Source organism: Drosophila ananassae, chromosome XL (assembly GCF_017639315.1).
Source record: "Drosophila ananassae strain 14024-0371.13 chromosome XL, ASM1763931v2, whole genome shotgun sequence".
In the NCBI taxonomy this organism is placed as follows: domain Eukaryota; kingdom Metazoa; phylum Arthropoda; class Insecta; order Diptera; family Drosophilidae; genus Drosophila; species Drosophila ananassae.
In genome coordinates, this window is record NC_057931.1 from 5,063,111 (window position 1) to 5,079,648 (window position 16,538).

At 41.2% G+C, this 16,538-nt stretch overlaps 2 protein-coding genes across 2 annotated transcripts; both read left to right on the plus strand.

Annotated features, from left to right (window-relative positions):
- Positions 1-130: 130 nt before the first annotated feature.
- On the plus strand, positions 131-773 carry LOC6504130. Its single transcript, XM_001964207.4, has one exon. It carries the CDS (start codon positions 196-198, stop codon positions 592-594), a length of 399 nt encoding a protein of 132 aa, XP_001964243.2. The 5' UTR covers positions 131-195; the 3' UTR covers positions 595-773.
- Positions 774-7,479: 6,706 nt separating this feature from the next.
- On the plus strand, positions 7,480-12,978 carry LOC6508749 (protein yellow). The gene is made up of 2 exons (XM_001964208.2): positions 7,480-7,911; positions 11,315-12,978. The coding sequence occupies exons 1-2, from the start codon at positions 7,668-7,670 to the stop codon at positions 12,709-12,711; spliced, it is 1,641 nt and encodes a 546-aa protein (XP_001964244.1). The 5' UTR covers positions 7,480-7,667; the 3' UTR covers positions 12,712-12,978.
- Positions 12,979-16,538: the final 3,560 nt, after the last annotated feature.

A 16,538-nucleotide genomic window follows, 5' to 3' on the forward strand; every position in this document is an offset into this window, starting at 1 on the left:
TTGACTCAACGCTCCGCTCCGAGTTCTGTGTTCGAGTTATTCAAACAGATGCTCGAACGGTGTCAAGACATTGAACCGATTATTCGAACAGATATTGCATTATCGTCGCCGTCGTGTGTTTGTATTCCACCCACTTGTCGTATAAAAACGAGGAGACTATCTCGTGGGGAGTTTAGATCGAGAGCTGGTAGCACTATGCCAGGGCGTTGGATTATCTTCACAGCCATTTCTTTGGCAATTTTTATTTACTCCCCGGCGGAGAGTAAAAACCAAACCTCAGATACACTCTTAGAGGAAGGCGACAAGCAATTGAACCTCATCCTGCAAGCCATCAACGAGCTGGAGCATCAGAAGTGGATTCAAAAGGGAAGCTCTCATAACCCGAATCAGAATCAAAATCAAATCAAACAGAGGCCCAACAGCAAGCGATTGAGGTGGAACCGGAGGCCAGTCCAGCCAGATCCCGAGGAGATCGATGAGGTCGAGAGCCGAGGCGTTGGAGGTTACTCCTCCTCGTATACGAATCCTGCCAATCCCACCTACCTTGATGTGGACAATTTTGGGCCAACCCCAGCTCCATGGTGGTTTAATTAGTTTCTAGTGGGGGACTACACTGTAAATAATATTGTAATCTTTTTTTTTATAGAATAACATATGATTTAATATTAAATTTAATAAAATTTGCAAATAATTGTAACCATGGCGTATACGTAATATGCAGAAAAATCACGTATACGCCTGTTTGGTTCATGGCCTCTAAAAATAATAACGTATACGCCCTGTGAAACTATCACAAAATTATTATTCAAAGAATATCTTAACTAAAAATGAAATAAATTAATATTACAAGTATCTAAATCAATAATATATTTCTTGAAAATATTTACATACTTTTCTTGTCAATAAATTGTAAAGTTTGGAAGTTAAAACCAATTTTCACACCGTGTAGTGACCGTCCTGAGCTTTGCCTTTAAGCCCCAAGACAGCTACCAAGTGGACCAGCTTTATATAACTTTTCGGCCATGATTCGAGCCAGTTGGAGCCCCAACCCCTTTTAGTGGGCCCGCCTTTTGTGGCTCAATTTGTTTGCTTTGATTCAACTCGATCGAATTGGATCGTAAAGTGAAATGTTAGCATTGATTGATTGATGGATGCAGTGGGTATCGGTTGGGGGCTCTGAGGGTCACTTCATAAAAAAGGGCGTGTGCTGGGTCACTCAGTCATTCGGACAGTTGCCTACTTTTGATTGCCAATTTGGCAAATTTTTAAGCAATTTTTAATACCCCGTAAAAAGGGGATATTGAGGAGAAAGAAATATAAGATAGTTATTCGTATAAAAAAGCTAAAAAAAAACGTTTAAAGAGTGAAGGAAACTTCTAGTTTGTTGGTTTTAATTTTCTAATAAATAATTATTTACCTTTACAGGTAATCACTTAGTCCATCAGGTTGAAAGACCTTTCCTTCCTGCTCACTATCCAATTGAATTTGGTAATTCGAGCACATTCATTGCGAGTCTATATATATATACGCTTTTGGAGCAAAATCACTGTTAGCCTTGACACCAGGGCGTATGCGTAATCGAATAGCCAAAGCGGAACTCTTGGCTTACGGTTTCCAATTTCATTCCTACACTTATTTCCGATTAGCAATTGGCCAACTATATAATACCAATTTCTGCCAAGCGAGTGCACTTTTCGGCTGTCGTCAAATGGAAGGAAGGAAGCAGAGCGTGGCAGTTGCAAGGTCGATCGTTTAGCTAGTTGGCTAAAACTACACAGAGAAACAGCTAAAAGCCAAGAAGCCAAGAAGCCAAAAAGCAAATAGCCAAATGAGTTGAAAAAATAGTTATAAGAACTACCCATCCAACACCGCACCCCACTTAGAACCACGATTAGCAGCAGTTGTTCAAACAGAAATTTACTGGCTGGCTGGTTCAGCTTCAGTTGATAATTAAATATGTTGTGGCCGGTGTGCCGTGGTCTTTTCTTTTATGGCCAACATTTTTAATTGGTCAAGACAAAGGCACAGTTTTTATGCATAATTAGAGGCTTGAAATTTTGGATTTCAGCACAGTCCTTCACATTGCCGAACTGGCCAATTACGATTAGTAATAAAAATTAGTGAAGAAAGCTAGTGGAAGTTGAGATACGCTTTTGGCTTAAAAGTGAACAAGAAGTATGTTCTTTTTAGGGGAAATAGGTATACCCCTTGGGAGTGTCTATAGAACTACTTCTAGAATTGGTCTAGCTTTTCATCACGATGAGCAATCGAAGCTTAGCCTTGAAAGAGTTCAACAACCAATACCATTTTCTAGACCCTTCTAATCGTAATCGTAATATCACCTATTAAGCCTCCAAAATCCAATTTAATAATGCCCCACTGTACAAAAGACATACAGCTTCCTGGAGGAGCTATTTCCCAAAAAACGAAACCCCATTAACCGGACTAGGAGGAAGCCCGATGTAGTAGCTTGGCCACTGAGATTTAAATAGTATTTAATTGATAACTAATTGCAGCGAGTCGAGTGCCAAATCTCGACAGTGAACGAAACGGCAGTGACGTTTTCAATGTTGCAACTTTTTAGCCAGTTTATTGGCAGACCACATCGACGCTGCTGTCTAACAAAAAAAAAAAGAGAAAAAAAAGCAACACTTTTCACCAGGAAATCAATAAACATTGCCCGAGAAAAACACGCAATGCTACCACGCACATCTCAATCAAGTAAATGATCGATTACATTTTCAATTTTCATTTAAATTATTTTATCCATTGACGTCTCCAGTCGTGGACCCCCTCAAGCTCAATGCGTCGTGTTAGAAAACCGAGAAAACTCTCTGTTAAAAAATACTTAGCACAATTTTACTTTAGTCACTAATTTTACTAACAAATGTGGGAAATAAAGTGACCCACTTGGTAGCGAAGAAATCCAGGCCACCCTTCTAGCCTATAAATAGTGCGACATTTGCTTTCGATTCTTCAGATCACTTTCTCCGCTCATTCAGTCTTTAAGTCGGAAACAATATGAAATCTCAATGGCAGTTTCTTTTGTGTTTGATGCTCGTTCTTGCAGTCCTGGCACCCATTGTGAAAGCAGAGTCCTGGGAGGAGGATACTGCGGCGGAGAATACCTCGGAAGACAATACAACGGAGGAGAATACCACGAACGAGAATACTACGAAGAATAATACTACCAGGAAGGATAACACTACGAACGGAAGTACCAGGGAAGAGAAAAAGGATACCTCGGATAAGGATAGCTCAGAAGAAGGTCCCTTCGACGACTACTGGTCCCAGGAGGAGGCTGTCATCAACCCAGGGGCAGTACAAACCCCAGTGGACTACCTAGATGTGGCAGACTTTACCCCAGCACCTTCTCCCTGGTGGTGGAATTAAAGAAGACTCTTTAATCCTTAAAAAAAGAGTAATTAAATATTAAATTAAATAGGCTTAATATTCTTTTTTTTAATAGTTTTAAGGCCTGTTTTGTATGCCTAGTACTGAGCATCATATAATTTCTAGAATGTAAAGATCAAAGCTCCAAGCCAATGCACCAAATCTTACCATTTCATTAATTTACACATCAAAGAAAATAAACGATAATATCAAGTCCATAATTATTAGCCACTTTTTCTGTTTACCTTTCATAATTGAAACAGAAAACTTGGTTGTTTTGACTGCTTGTTTAATTTATTATACGTTTCACCCGGCATACACTGAGCGGAACTGGAGCTGTCAAGCGGTAAACACGGGTTGTCCAACTAATTTACTAATCTCTAAATCAGTCCAATCCTCTTTGGCCACTCACCGCTAATGGAAGTGTTCACCAGGCTGGGATCTGGCGATTATTAATCGATTATAGTCCGATTATCACATTGGGCATCTCTTTAAGAGTCATACGAAATACAGCTTATGCTGTCTTAAGATAACCGAAGTCTTTCATAAATTTTGAACGCAACCAGCCGATTTATTCACTCTGCTAAGCGATCTCTAATCCCCCCAAACCCGATCACATTGTAACATTTTTGACTACTGACTTTTCCTCTTGCGTGACAAGAGCACAGCATTCGTAGGAAAATTATGCCCCAGGCAGTGCCATAGACAAGGCACTGGGAGAAATGGTTTATTATTTATTTAATTGGGGGAGTTCCATTTTTTTTTAATTTATGGCTATAGCTAAGAAGTGGAGGAGTAGAACCGGATATCATATAGTCCAGAAACTGCTACTAGTTTTCTTTTAAAAATATATGAGGAATTATTAAAGAAGAATATGGTATTAGAGTTCAACCGAGAATCATTAAGGAGAGGATACAAGTATCTCTCTAATCTCCCCCTTATAACACTAAAATAGTAATCCCCCTATAGATTTCCCAAAGTGCATCTGTTTAGTGCAATTGGGGACAGTTGTGATGGGTGCATGTGAGCAGGAAATCCATATGGCTTGTCTGATTTTGACCAAAACAAATAAATCCAGCTAGTGGAGTGCCGACGCGACGGTCAGGGCCATGGACATTGAACTTGAAAACGCAGACAACAAACAAAATCGAACGGAAAATGTTTTGGGGTAAAGTTATAGGGGATATTGGTGGAGAGGTTGGCGAGTTGGGCGACTGGTTTCCCATTGGCCTGGCCAAAACAAAAAGGCCTCCTGAATGGAAGATGAAAATCAAAAAGAGTTGGCTGCCATTTGCCATAAATGAAAAATAAAATAATTAAAAAAAAAAAAGGAAAAATTAAAACAAAAAGTGTAAACACGAGGCAGCAATGTCATTAGAGTTTGTTTCATTTTCCGCCCAAAGATCCAAGTGGCTGTTGCTGCTAATGTTGCAAGTTGCATAAGTGGCATAAGTTGGCAACGTTCGGCAATTATGTCAAAGAGTGCGGATCCGTTTCGTTTCGTTTCGTTTCGGATCCGTGGCAACTTTTGGCCACTTAGCTAGCCATTTGATAATGTTGTTTTGTATCGACGGTGTCGCGGCGGTGGCGTTGAAAACCAGAAAACAAAAACCGGATTCAATTATTGGGAAAAGCGCCCGTTGAACGTCGCATTTTTAATGCAACCATGCCACATGCATTGTGATGCGTATAAATCATCCGCAAGAGCCTCGGAGAAACTAAAAACAAACAAACTATAACAACAAGACACAAGGCGTCCCACAACAAAACCGAAAACAAGTCAATTCGATTTAAATGATAGGTTCAACGGCTGGCGATTGGATCGCATCATTAATTGCCTCCAGTGGCGAGTTATGCAACTTGCAACATCAACATCAACATCAACACCAACATCAGCCTGCAACATTAGCCCCACAAGCCCCACACAACTTGCAACGCACAATTAATTAATAAAACGCACTGGTTATTTTTCGAAGTACCTCTCTTTATGGTCCGACCAACTGTGCGTAATAAATTAAGCATTAGTCGTATGTAATTATGTAGAGCATATTGCGAATTGTGCGTGTTTGTCGCGCTTTTTCATTTTGATTTTTATTTTGATTTATTTTATTAATTATTGGCTGGTTTTCAGTGGGCGGGACTGCAGAATGCGGTCAAGGGTTTCGGTTTTATGGACTTAATGGCCTAAATGGAGCTTACAGAATAATATTATTCCAAATACTACTGATTCCTCAGAACAACAAATGGGAATAGCTTGAATTTCTTAAATATTTCTTGCTTATTCTATAGTAAAATGAATATTATGCCTTTTAATATAAATGTGTTAATAGAATTTTATTTATTTTTCTTTTATTTATTTTCTGCAGAAGTTTTTCTGCATTTCCTAAAAAGAGTCTCATACTTTTATTGCTAAACAACACAGTTTAAAATAAGTAGTGTTTAAAAATAATTTAATTAAATAAACAATTCTCTTTCTAAATAGTGCTTTAAATATTTATAATAATAATATAAAAAAATCGTTAACCCAAATTTTAAAATAAATTATATCTTGCTCTCAAAAACTCCCTTTTAAAAATGACAAATCTCTAACAGCCACATCTTAATTGTCACACATTTCAGTTTTTAAAGCGATTCTTAATAATCCCCAGCCCAATAAAAAATGCTTCTTAATTTGAAATACAATTTTTTGCTTTACTTAGTGAGTGGGTCTAGCCATTTAAGATTAATGCCAACCATTCTATCAGTGGAGGTCGCCGAAGACATCAAAACTAAATGAAAACTTCAAGACCCCTTCGGCTAAAAATATACCTCCTTCCCCTTCTCCGTTTTTTTTTTATTATGCGTGGTTAGTTTTTAAGCCAACTGCATTGGACCAAGAGTTATGCAAATGCATTTGAATTACTGCAGTTTGCAGCTTGCGGCGATGGCCATTAGAGCATTACCAGAAAATAACCATAGGCGCCTAGAAGCCAAAGCGACTGCGAGGACCACAAGTGCCGGCAGTTGCGTGAGTGCTTCCTGATCCACACACTGATGTTTCTCTACTGACTGATGTAATGGTTGGCTTTCGAAAGAGAATCCAGCCAACACGTGCCTCCACATCTTGGCTTTGTAATTAACGCCTGACCCTCGGACTGTGAATCATCGATGACGCCCTAGCGAGCCCCGAAAACCAAAGCAGTTCAATCGAAAAACTAGCTAGTAATTAGAAATATAATACACAGATATGGTGTTCCAGGTGATGCTCTATAAAACGGAGTAAAAAATAAATATTTTAATAGATATATTTAAAGAACATTATTCACTAGTTTTAGAAAGTTCTGGATCTGGTTTTGGATCTGATCTGATCTTGATTTGATTTATATTTTGTATATATTATATATTGTATTTTATTTTAGTAACATATAAAAAATTATCTATTATTTTAAATATGGTTTCTGAATATTTTGTAATTTGATTAAAATAATCTCCAACCTTTAACTTTTTAAGCGAAAAAGCCAGCCCTTCCCTTAATAATTTCTTTGAACAAATTGCAAATTTTAAAACTCATTGCAACTATTAAATTTATAATAATTTTTTTTTACTGACTAGGCACTATTATTTATAGATTTTCAAAGCCTTATTTTTAACCGTATACCCTTTCCAAAGAGCTAAAAAAATTTGCAAACTCAATCAAAGTGGCAGCGGCGAAAGGTTAAGGGGTTCGGTTAAAAGCGGCCCAGTGGTTGAGGGTTGGGGGCTACCTGTGTGCTTTAAACGGAATTAAAAAGGCCGCTAAACATGCGTGAAAATCAATCATGGAACACTCAAAATCCCCAAGCCCAACCACGCACAATCGCCGCCAAATTATAATGATCGGTGAAAAAATGAAACCACCCGAAAACCACCCGATATCCACCCGAAGTGCTGGTGGCTATGCTATTATTTTTGTGGTGGTTTTCAAACCCGAAGAGGCTAATACCACGCGTTAGCGCCTTCGGTTTAGGTCTCGGTTTTGGTTTCGGTTTCGGTTTTGGTTTCTTTTCGCTTGGAGCCCCCGCCTTCGGAGCAGAAAAGCCTCATATAAAACCTGGCCAACTTATTATGGCCAACAGTCGTTAGCGCGCCACGGTCCATACTAGAGGATTAAAACCAAAATACCACCATTGTCTCAATTTAAATACAAAATTTTCAAAAACAATTTCGAAATCTTAAGGAACTCAAGGAGTTCTTAACGCTTGTTTTTTTTTTTGATTTAATTGGCCAAGTGCTTAGTTTTTTGTGTGTTTTGTGCCATGAGCCAGGACAACGTTGGCATCCTGCAGCTGCTGCTGCTGGGCCTCCTGGTGGCGCCCGGTTGGGCGGCCTACAAGCTCCAGGAGCGCTACAGCTGGAACCAGCTCGACTTCGCCTTCCCGAATGCCCGTCTCAAGGAGCAGGCGATGGCCAGCGGAGACTACATCCCCCAGAACGCCCTGCCCGTCGGCGTCGAGCACTATGGAAATCGGCTTTTCGTCACAGTTCCCCGATGGCGTGATGGTGAGTCTACGGCCCATTGGCCACTATTTCATCCGGAATTTCCTTTTCCGGTGGCATGCAGATTGCCACCAGTCTCGGGACACTTTTGGGCATCATTAGCACTTACAAATTGGGAGCGGAATCGTGTGATTGAGGAATTGCTGTCAGTCCTAAAAGTATGGCCACTTGATGGTGGCTTTGATTGCCTATTTTAAGGCTTTTGGCTTGTAAACAAATTTCTAAAAGGAATGGGAGTTGTTTTTAAAGTCAAATGGTTTGTAGAAATTAGGATATTGGTTTCGGATATTGGATTTGTAACGCCATTTCCGTAGTACGATCTTAGGGTTGTATTAAGTTGCGACTAGGACTAAAAAGGTTTTGTCTAAGCCATAATAGTTCTAGTAGAATATATATCCTTTGCGTGAGTTTATAAGGAAATAGTTACTTTTTAATCAGGGTTTTCTTCTAAATTACTTTAAAAATTAAATAGGAAGTATATTTTTATGAATTCTTAACTATGAAAATTGTTTATGGAAGGTTACTACCTTTTAAAAATCAACTTTTATAAAGGACTAAGAGAACAAAGTTCTTTTTTAGACTTTTATAGTTTCTAGTCCTTTTTCTAGTTCTCTTATGGTCTCTTATATTAATTTTAAAAATAAAATAGAACAAGATTATGTTAAGCTTGATAATTTATTCAATAGATATAAGATATTAGTCTAGAAAAGTTTAAAAAAATCAGTTACTAAGCCATTTTCTTTTCTTAAAAATGTAAGCAAAGGAAGCCAAACCCTCGGCTTTAAATATCTTATAAATATCAATCTCTAAGAAATACTTGCCACTTCCGGTTTGAAAAGAATTCTACCCAAAATTAAGTTCCAGAAAAGTGACAAACCCTTGTGATTGTCTTGCGATCTATTGGCATTATTTGTGTGGCCATTGTGATGCGTTTTGTTGGCGATAACCTCTCGTAAATCCGGTTGATACCTCGTGGGGCGCATTCATGTGTTGCATTTACATTTTTAACAATTAACCGTTGTAAAGTGGAATCGGTGGCAATAGCGCGGCATTGGCATTATATGACCATCGGCATTATATCTTGGCAATTGTGAAGGCTTCTTCTTCAGGGTCGCCACAAATGAAATAAATAAAAGCCCGAGCCGTTACACACTCCAATGGAAATGGAAATGGAAATCCGATCATAAACAATAAAATATTATGGAATTATGGCATTATGCCATTAGCCCGCGATTAGCTTTCAGTTGAATCGAAGTGAGAGTTGCACAAAGCCAATAAATAGACAATGATATTGTGCCAAAAAATGCCAATATTGGCAAATTTTTAATCGGTTTTGTTGGCAAATATATTAACAAATATTAAGTTATATAAGTGCCTCCGAATTCTGGTCCAGCCTTGGGCTCTCTTACCTTTCCATCTCGAGAATGTCTAACAAAAAATTTAATTTTTGGGAAAGACAATAGCCAGAAGGCCGAATTGCCGCAAAAATAAAGAGACAAAAGTATGTGAAAGTACTAACCTTTTCGGTGGCTGGCTTCAATGGCCATCAAAGCAAATCAATTAGCCAAAGCCACCTGTAGTTGACAGTTTTTTGAGTTATGAATTAGCCATTCAAAGCCATTTAGACCACACACTTGAGGCATTTAAGCCGACGAAGGGCGAACCGCCAAGTGATCGAAAGATCAAAACAAATCTGACATTTATTGCAACATTTATTAGTGCGTTACATTAACAATTTATTGCCACAATTCTCACATAAATAATGGCCCCTCAATGCGACAGGATTACAAATTGAAATCGACTTTGAAATCGAAAATGAAAATTGAAATTTAAGCAGAAATCGAGACCAGAATGCGAATGTGAAACTGAGAATTGGCAACGTTAATTGGCCGGATAACGACTCAACAGCGAGACAGGCTCGTATTTCATATTAAATTCATTAAGCCCGGATTGCTCGGCCATTGAGCAAATGACTGAGTCAAGTCACTGAGCCACTGAGCCACTTGATCCATTGAGCCACCGTGTGGCTCACAAAAATTAGCCACTGGATGTGTGTGGCCCATTCCCAGACGCCGTTTTTGTTTAAAAAATAAGGCGGTGCCTCGCATTTTGATTTACAGATTCATTTTACATGAGTTTTTTCCCTGTTTCTTCAGACGTTTTTGGCTTTAAGTCTTGGCTTTTATTGATTATATTTTTCTTTAAAAAATAACTTGAATTCCTAGGTTTTTTAATTGGCTTTTTGACAGCATTTTTGTAAACATTTTCCTCACTTTTTTTCTTCAAATGCCATGGTTTACAAGCATTTCCCCATTATTAGGATAACATTTTACTTTTTATTTTTCTCTTAAATAGTTTTCTAACTTAATAGTTAAATAAATGTTAAATAAATAATAGTTAAATAAATGCGAAGACTACTCCGTCAGAGATATGATTCCCAATTTCCCTGATAATTTCCTACTCATTTTTTAATCTTTTTAATATCTAATATAGATATTAAATTTAAAAAGCAATAAAAAACTTGTATTTGAAATTTCCAATTTAGAGAAAAAACTTGAAGACACAATCATATTCATTTCAAAGCAAAAAAACCCAGGCATTTTCCCAACTATTTTGTTTGTCTAATCTGCGAAAATAGCTTGCTTATTTTCCCCAATTTTCCACACTTAATTACATTTTTTGCCCCAATCGGGCCAATCTGGCCGATCTGGCCAATCCGCCATCCGAAATCCGACAATTTGTAAATATAGACACGAGCCAAGAGGCGTTGATCGGGCGGAAAAATCGCTGTCAACAGTATCGCATAATCGCTGATGAATGAGTCTTGGACAGAGACAGGTGGCAGGGGGGGCCAGGGGACCATGCCACCAAGGCGGTAGTGTCAATAAGGGGCATTGCCACGCGGTGGTGCGCTATTGAAAAAAAAAAAAAATGTGGAGAAAATCGGCCTGGAAATTGGCCAAGAGCGGCAAGTTGGAGGAGCAGGTTCCACGGAGCTCGGGCCAATTGGAGCGGAAATCGCCCAAGACGATGTCGGCGACGACGATGATATTGATGGCGATGATGTCAGAGAGTTTGGTTTGTGTTGCTTCAGTTGGCTAATGACATCGGAAATTGCACGCAACTTCTGCCAGTGTACCGGAGTAACACTCTAAAGTGCAACAGCGAGTGACTCAAGACTTGGAGGACCGAAAAATATGAAATTCCAGAAGTGCACACATCCGCCTGGCATTCTTATTTAATTACGGTTCTTGTGATTTATTTTCTGGCTAAAGTTAATTTAATTTATGGCCAAGATTATGGCTTTTTATGGCTATATTTAAAACACTTGGGCAGAGTAATTGTTTGTAATTTGTACTCCAAGTGAAGCTTCTAAGTTGAAATTTTAATTGAAATTTTTTCGCAGGCATTCCGGCCACTCTGACCTACATCAACATGGACCACAGCCTGACGGGGAGCCCGGAGCTGATCCCGTATCCGGACTGGCGGGCCAATACCGCCGGAGACTGTGCCAACAGCATCACCACCGCCTACCGCATCAAGGTGGACGAGTGCGGGCGCCTGTGGGTCCTGGACACCGGCACCGTGGGCATCGGCAACACCACCACGAATCCCTGCCCCTACGCGATCAACATCTTCGACCTGGCCACCGACACCCGGATCCGGCGCTACGAGCTGCCCGGAGTGGACACCAATCCGAACACCTTCATAGCCAACATCGCCGTGGACGTTGGCAAGAACTGCGATGATGCCTATGCCTACTTTGCGGACGAACTGGGCTATGGTCTGATCTCGTACTCCTGGGAGCTGAACAAGTCCTGGCGCTTCTCGGCCCACTCCTACTTCTTCCCGGATCCGTTGAGGGGCGACTTCAACGTGGCCGGCATCAACTTCCAGTGGGGCGAGGAGGGCATCTTCGGCATGTCCCTGTCCCCGATCCGCTCCGACGGCTATCGCACCTTGTACTTCAGCCCCCTGGCCAGTCACCGGCAGTTCGCCGTCTCCACGAGGATCCTGCGGGACGAGACCAGGACGGAGGACAGCTACCACGACTTCATCGCCCTGGACGAACGTGGCCCCAACGCCCACACCACGGCCCGTGTCATGAGCGACGACGGCATCGAGCTCTTCAACCTGATTGACCAGAATGCCGTGGGCTGCTGGCACTCCTCCATGCCCTACTCCCCCCAGTTCCACGGCATCGTGGATCGGGATGACGTGGGTCTAGTGTTCCCAGCCGACGTCAAAATCGACGAAATGAAGAACGTGTGGGTACTTTCCGACAGGATGCCCGTCTTCTTGCTCTCCGACCTGGACTACGCCGATACCAATTTCCGTATCTACACCGCCCCCCTGGCCTCGCTGATCGAGAACACGGTCTGCGATCTGAGGAACAATGCCTACGGACCTCCCAACTCCGTTTCCATACCCAAGCAGGCCGTGCTGCCGGTGGGGCCGCCACTGTACACCAAACAGTACCGTCCGGTGCTGCCGCAGAAACCGCAGACCAGCTGGACCTCCTCGCCCCCAGCACCACCGCTGCCACCCAGCCGCACCTACTTGCCGGCCAGCTCCGGCCCTGTGGTGTCCAGTGTAAGTGTTTCCACCAATACGGTGGGTCCTGCCGGCGTGGAGGTGCCCAAGGCGTATATATTCAACCAGCACAACGGCCTCAACTATGAGACCAGTGGCCCCCACCTCTTCCCCACCCACCAGCCCTCGCCCCCCGGCGGACAGGACGGCCTCAAGACGTACGTGAGTGCCCGCCAATCCGGCTGGTGGCACCACCAGCACCAGGGCTAAGAAGGACATCTCACAACCCGGAGGAGAGCAGCTTGGGAACGGGGTTTCAATCGCTTGCTGTTAGGATATTCGAAAGCAAAACTCACACACACCAAACCACAAAAGGAGCAAGCAAGGACATCCAGAGAATTGCATTAGGTTTTCTAATTTAAGCCATCAAATAAAACTATCTATTTTTTTTAATAAACCCTAATACATACATTTGTTTTAAAGAAGGAACTCGAAAGCGATTAAGAATCATTGCTAAATAAATGCTCGAAAGATAAAATGTACATAATTAACCTTTAGAAGAGTTTCATTTTGAATTGAAAACTTAAATCTCTTTTACAAACATAATTATATGTTTAATTATTCATTTTAATAGCATACTTTTAGTTGGAAAAACAAGAGCTTGTCGGAGAAAATATTACTCGTTTGGCTTAAATCTGCTTCGTTTTTTGTAGCATACTTTTAAGCGCAAACTGAGCCAGGCTTAAACGCTCGTGCCATTTAATTTCGACGGCAGTTCATTAAGAATTAATTTGCCTTTAAATTTTGCCGGGCGAACAGTGATACCACACCATTTAAAAAGAAAAATGGTGGACCTTAGTGATGGACTATTCTAGCCTTTTTTAGCTTTTCTTTTAAATTTCAGCAGCACTGTTCGATAAGTGAATATCGATAACCATGTTATCGGGCAGTGCAACCACAGCCCTACAAAAAAGAAAAATGAATTGAAAATGAAATGAAAGAATTTGCATTAACTTTCTTTTGAGGTATTTCGATCCGGATTAGAAGGAAAATTGACAGATTGTAGCTATAGCACTGGGGCAAAAAAGCCAATTATGAAAATGCAGAAAAATCTGCATTCAAGAATCAAGTTTTTGGCGAATATCTTGACCGTTTCGCATCCGATTCAAAAACGGCATAGCATTTATGAATCAGGGAACTCATCCCCGAAGATTTGCATCAAAGGATCCATAAAATTCTCAAAATTCAATTTTGGCCCCATTTTCGCCCCAAACCATGATGGTACCCCTTGTAAAATCCTTGGAAAAATGCGATCAGCACTTTTCTCGCAGTTTTTGGCGAATATCTTGACCGTTTCGCATCCGATTTAAAAACGGCGTATCATTTATGAATCAGGGAACTCAGCCCCGAAGATTTGCATCAAAGGATCCTTAAAATTCTCAAAATTCAATTTTGGCCACATTTTCGGCCCAAATCATGATGGTACCCCTTGGAAAATCCATGGAAAAGTGCGAAAAGTTACATCAAACAGTGATACCACACCATTTAAAAAGAAAAATGGTGGACCTTAGTGATGGACTATTCTAGCCTTTTTTGGCTTTTCTTTTAAATTTCAGCAGCACTGTTCGATAAGTGAATATCGATGACTATGTTATCGGGCAGTGCTACCACAGCACTACAAAAAAGAAAAATGGGGGTCAGAGCTGCCACATTTAGCCAGAATTTGCATTAACTTTCTTTTGAGGTATTTCGATCCGGATTAGGAGGAAAATTGACAGATTGTAGCTATGCTGTACGATCTATGCTGTGTGGTATATGCTGTGCGGTATATGCTGTGCGGTATATGCTGTGCGGTATATGCTGTGCGGTATGTCTTGTACGATCTATGCTGTGCGGTAAATGCTGTGCGATATATGCTGTACGATCTATGCTGTGCGGTAAATGCTGTGCGTTAAATGCTGTGCGGTAAATGCTGTGCGGTATATGCTGTGCGGTAAATGCTGTACGATCTATACTGTACGATCTATACCATACGATCTATGCTGTGCGGTAAATGCTGTGCGGTAAATGCTGTGCGGTAAATACTGTGCGGTAAATGCTGTGCGGTAAATGCTGTGCGGTAAATGCTGTGCGGTAAATGCTGTGCTGTAAATGCTGTGCGGTAAATGCTGTGCGGTAAATGCTGTACGATCTATGCTATACGATCTATGCTATACGATCTATGCTATACGATCTATGCTGTACGATCTATGCTGTGCGGTAAATGCTGTGCGGTAAATACTGTGCGGTAAATACTGTGCGGTAAATACTGTGCGGTAAATGCTGTGCGGTATATGCTGTGCGGTAAATGCTGTACGATCTATACTGTACGATCTATGCTGTGCGGTAAATGCTGTGCGGTAAATGCTGTGCGGTAAATGCTGTGCGGTAAATGCTGTGCGGTAAATGCTGTGCGGTAAATGCTATACGATCTATGCTATACGATCTATGCTATACGATCTATGCTATACGATCTATGCTGTGCGGTAAATGCTGTGCGGTAAATGCTGTGCGGTAAATGCTGTGCGTTAAATGCTGTGCGGTATATGCTGTGCGGTAAATGCTGTACGATCTATACTGTACGATCTATACCATACGATCTATGCTGTGCGGTAAATGCTGTGTGGTAAATACTGTGCGGTAAATGCTGTGCGGTAAATGCTGTGCGGTAAATGCTGTGCGGTAAATGCTGTGCGGTAAATGCTGTGCGGTAAATGCTGTGCGGTAAATGCTGTACGATCTATGCTATACGATCTATGCTATACGATCTATGCTATACGATCTATGCTGTACGATCTATGCTGTGCGGTAAATGCTGTGCGGTAAATACTGTGCGGTAAATGCTGTGCGGTAAATGCTGTGCGGTAAATGCTGTGCGGTAAATGCTATACGATCTATGCTATACGATCTATGCTATACGATCTATGCTATACGATCTATGCTGTGCGGTAAATGCTGTGCGGTAAATGCTGTGCGGTAAATGCTGTGCGGTAAATGCTGTGCGGTAAATACTGTGCGGTAAAAGCTGTGCGGTAAATGCTGTACGATCTATGCCATACGATCTATGCTGTGCGGTAAATTCTGTGCTGTATGGTATGGTGTATGGTAAATACTGTATGGTATGGTGTATGTATGGTTTGCGGTAAATGCTGTGCGGTAAACCATACATACACCATACCATACAGTATTTACCGCACAGCATTTACCGCAAACCATACATACACCATACCATACAGTATTTACCGCACAGCATTTACCGCACAGCATTTACCGCACAGCATAGATCGTATAGCATACATAGATCGTATAGCATAGATCGTACAGCATTTACCGTACAGCATTTACCGCACAGCATTTACCGCACAGAAATGCATGCAATGGTAACAGCATGCATGCAATGGTAACAGCATTTACCATACAGCATTTACCGCACAGCATTTACCGCATAGCATTTACCACACAGCATTTACCGCACAGCATTTACCGCACAGCGTAGATCGTATAGCATAGATCGTATAGCATAGATCGTATAGCATAGATCGTATAGCATTTACCGCACAGCATTTACCGCACAGCATTTACCGCACAGCATTTACCGCACAGCATATACCACACAGTATTTACCGCACAGTATTTACCGCACAGTATTTACCGCACAGTATTTACCGCACAGTATTTACCGCACAGCATTTACCGCACAGCATTTACCGCACAGCATAGATCGTACAGCATAGATCGTATAGCATAGATCGTATAGCATAGATCGTATAGCATAGATCGTACAGCATTTACCGCACAGCATTTACCGCACAGCATTTACCGCACAGCATTTACCGCACAGCATTTACCGCACAGCATTTACCGCACAGCATTTACCGCACAGTATTTACCGCACAGCATTTACCGCACAGCATTTACCGCACAGCATAGATCGTATGGCATAGATCGTATAGCATAGATCGTATAGCATAGATCGTATAGCATAGATCGTACAGCATTTACCGCACAGTATTTACCGCACAGCATTTACCGCACTGCATAGATCGTACAGCGTAGAT

Excerpts from the sequence above, each read along its gene's own strand:
- LOC6508749 (XM_001964208.2), top strand. The coding sequence starts at position 7,668 with ATGAGCCAGGACAACGTTGGCATCCTGCAGCTGCTGCTGCTGGGCCTC. Across the intron at positions 7,912-11,314 it reads AGTTCCCCGATGGCGTGATG|GCATTCCGGCCACTCTGACC; the intron begins GTGAGTCTACGG and ends ATTTTTTCGCAG.
- LOC6504130 (XM_001964207.4), top strand. The coding sequence starts at position 196 with ATGCCAGGGCGTTGGATTATCTTCACAGCCATTTCTTTGGCAATTTTT.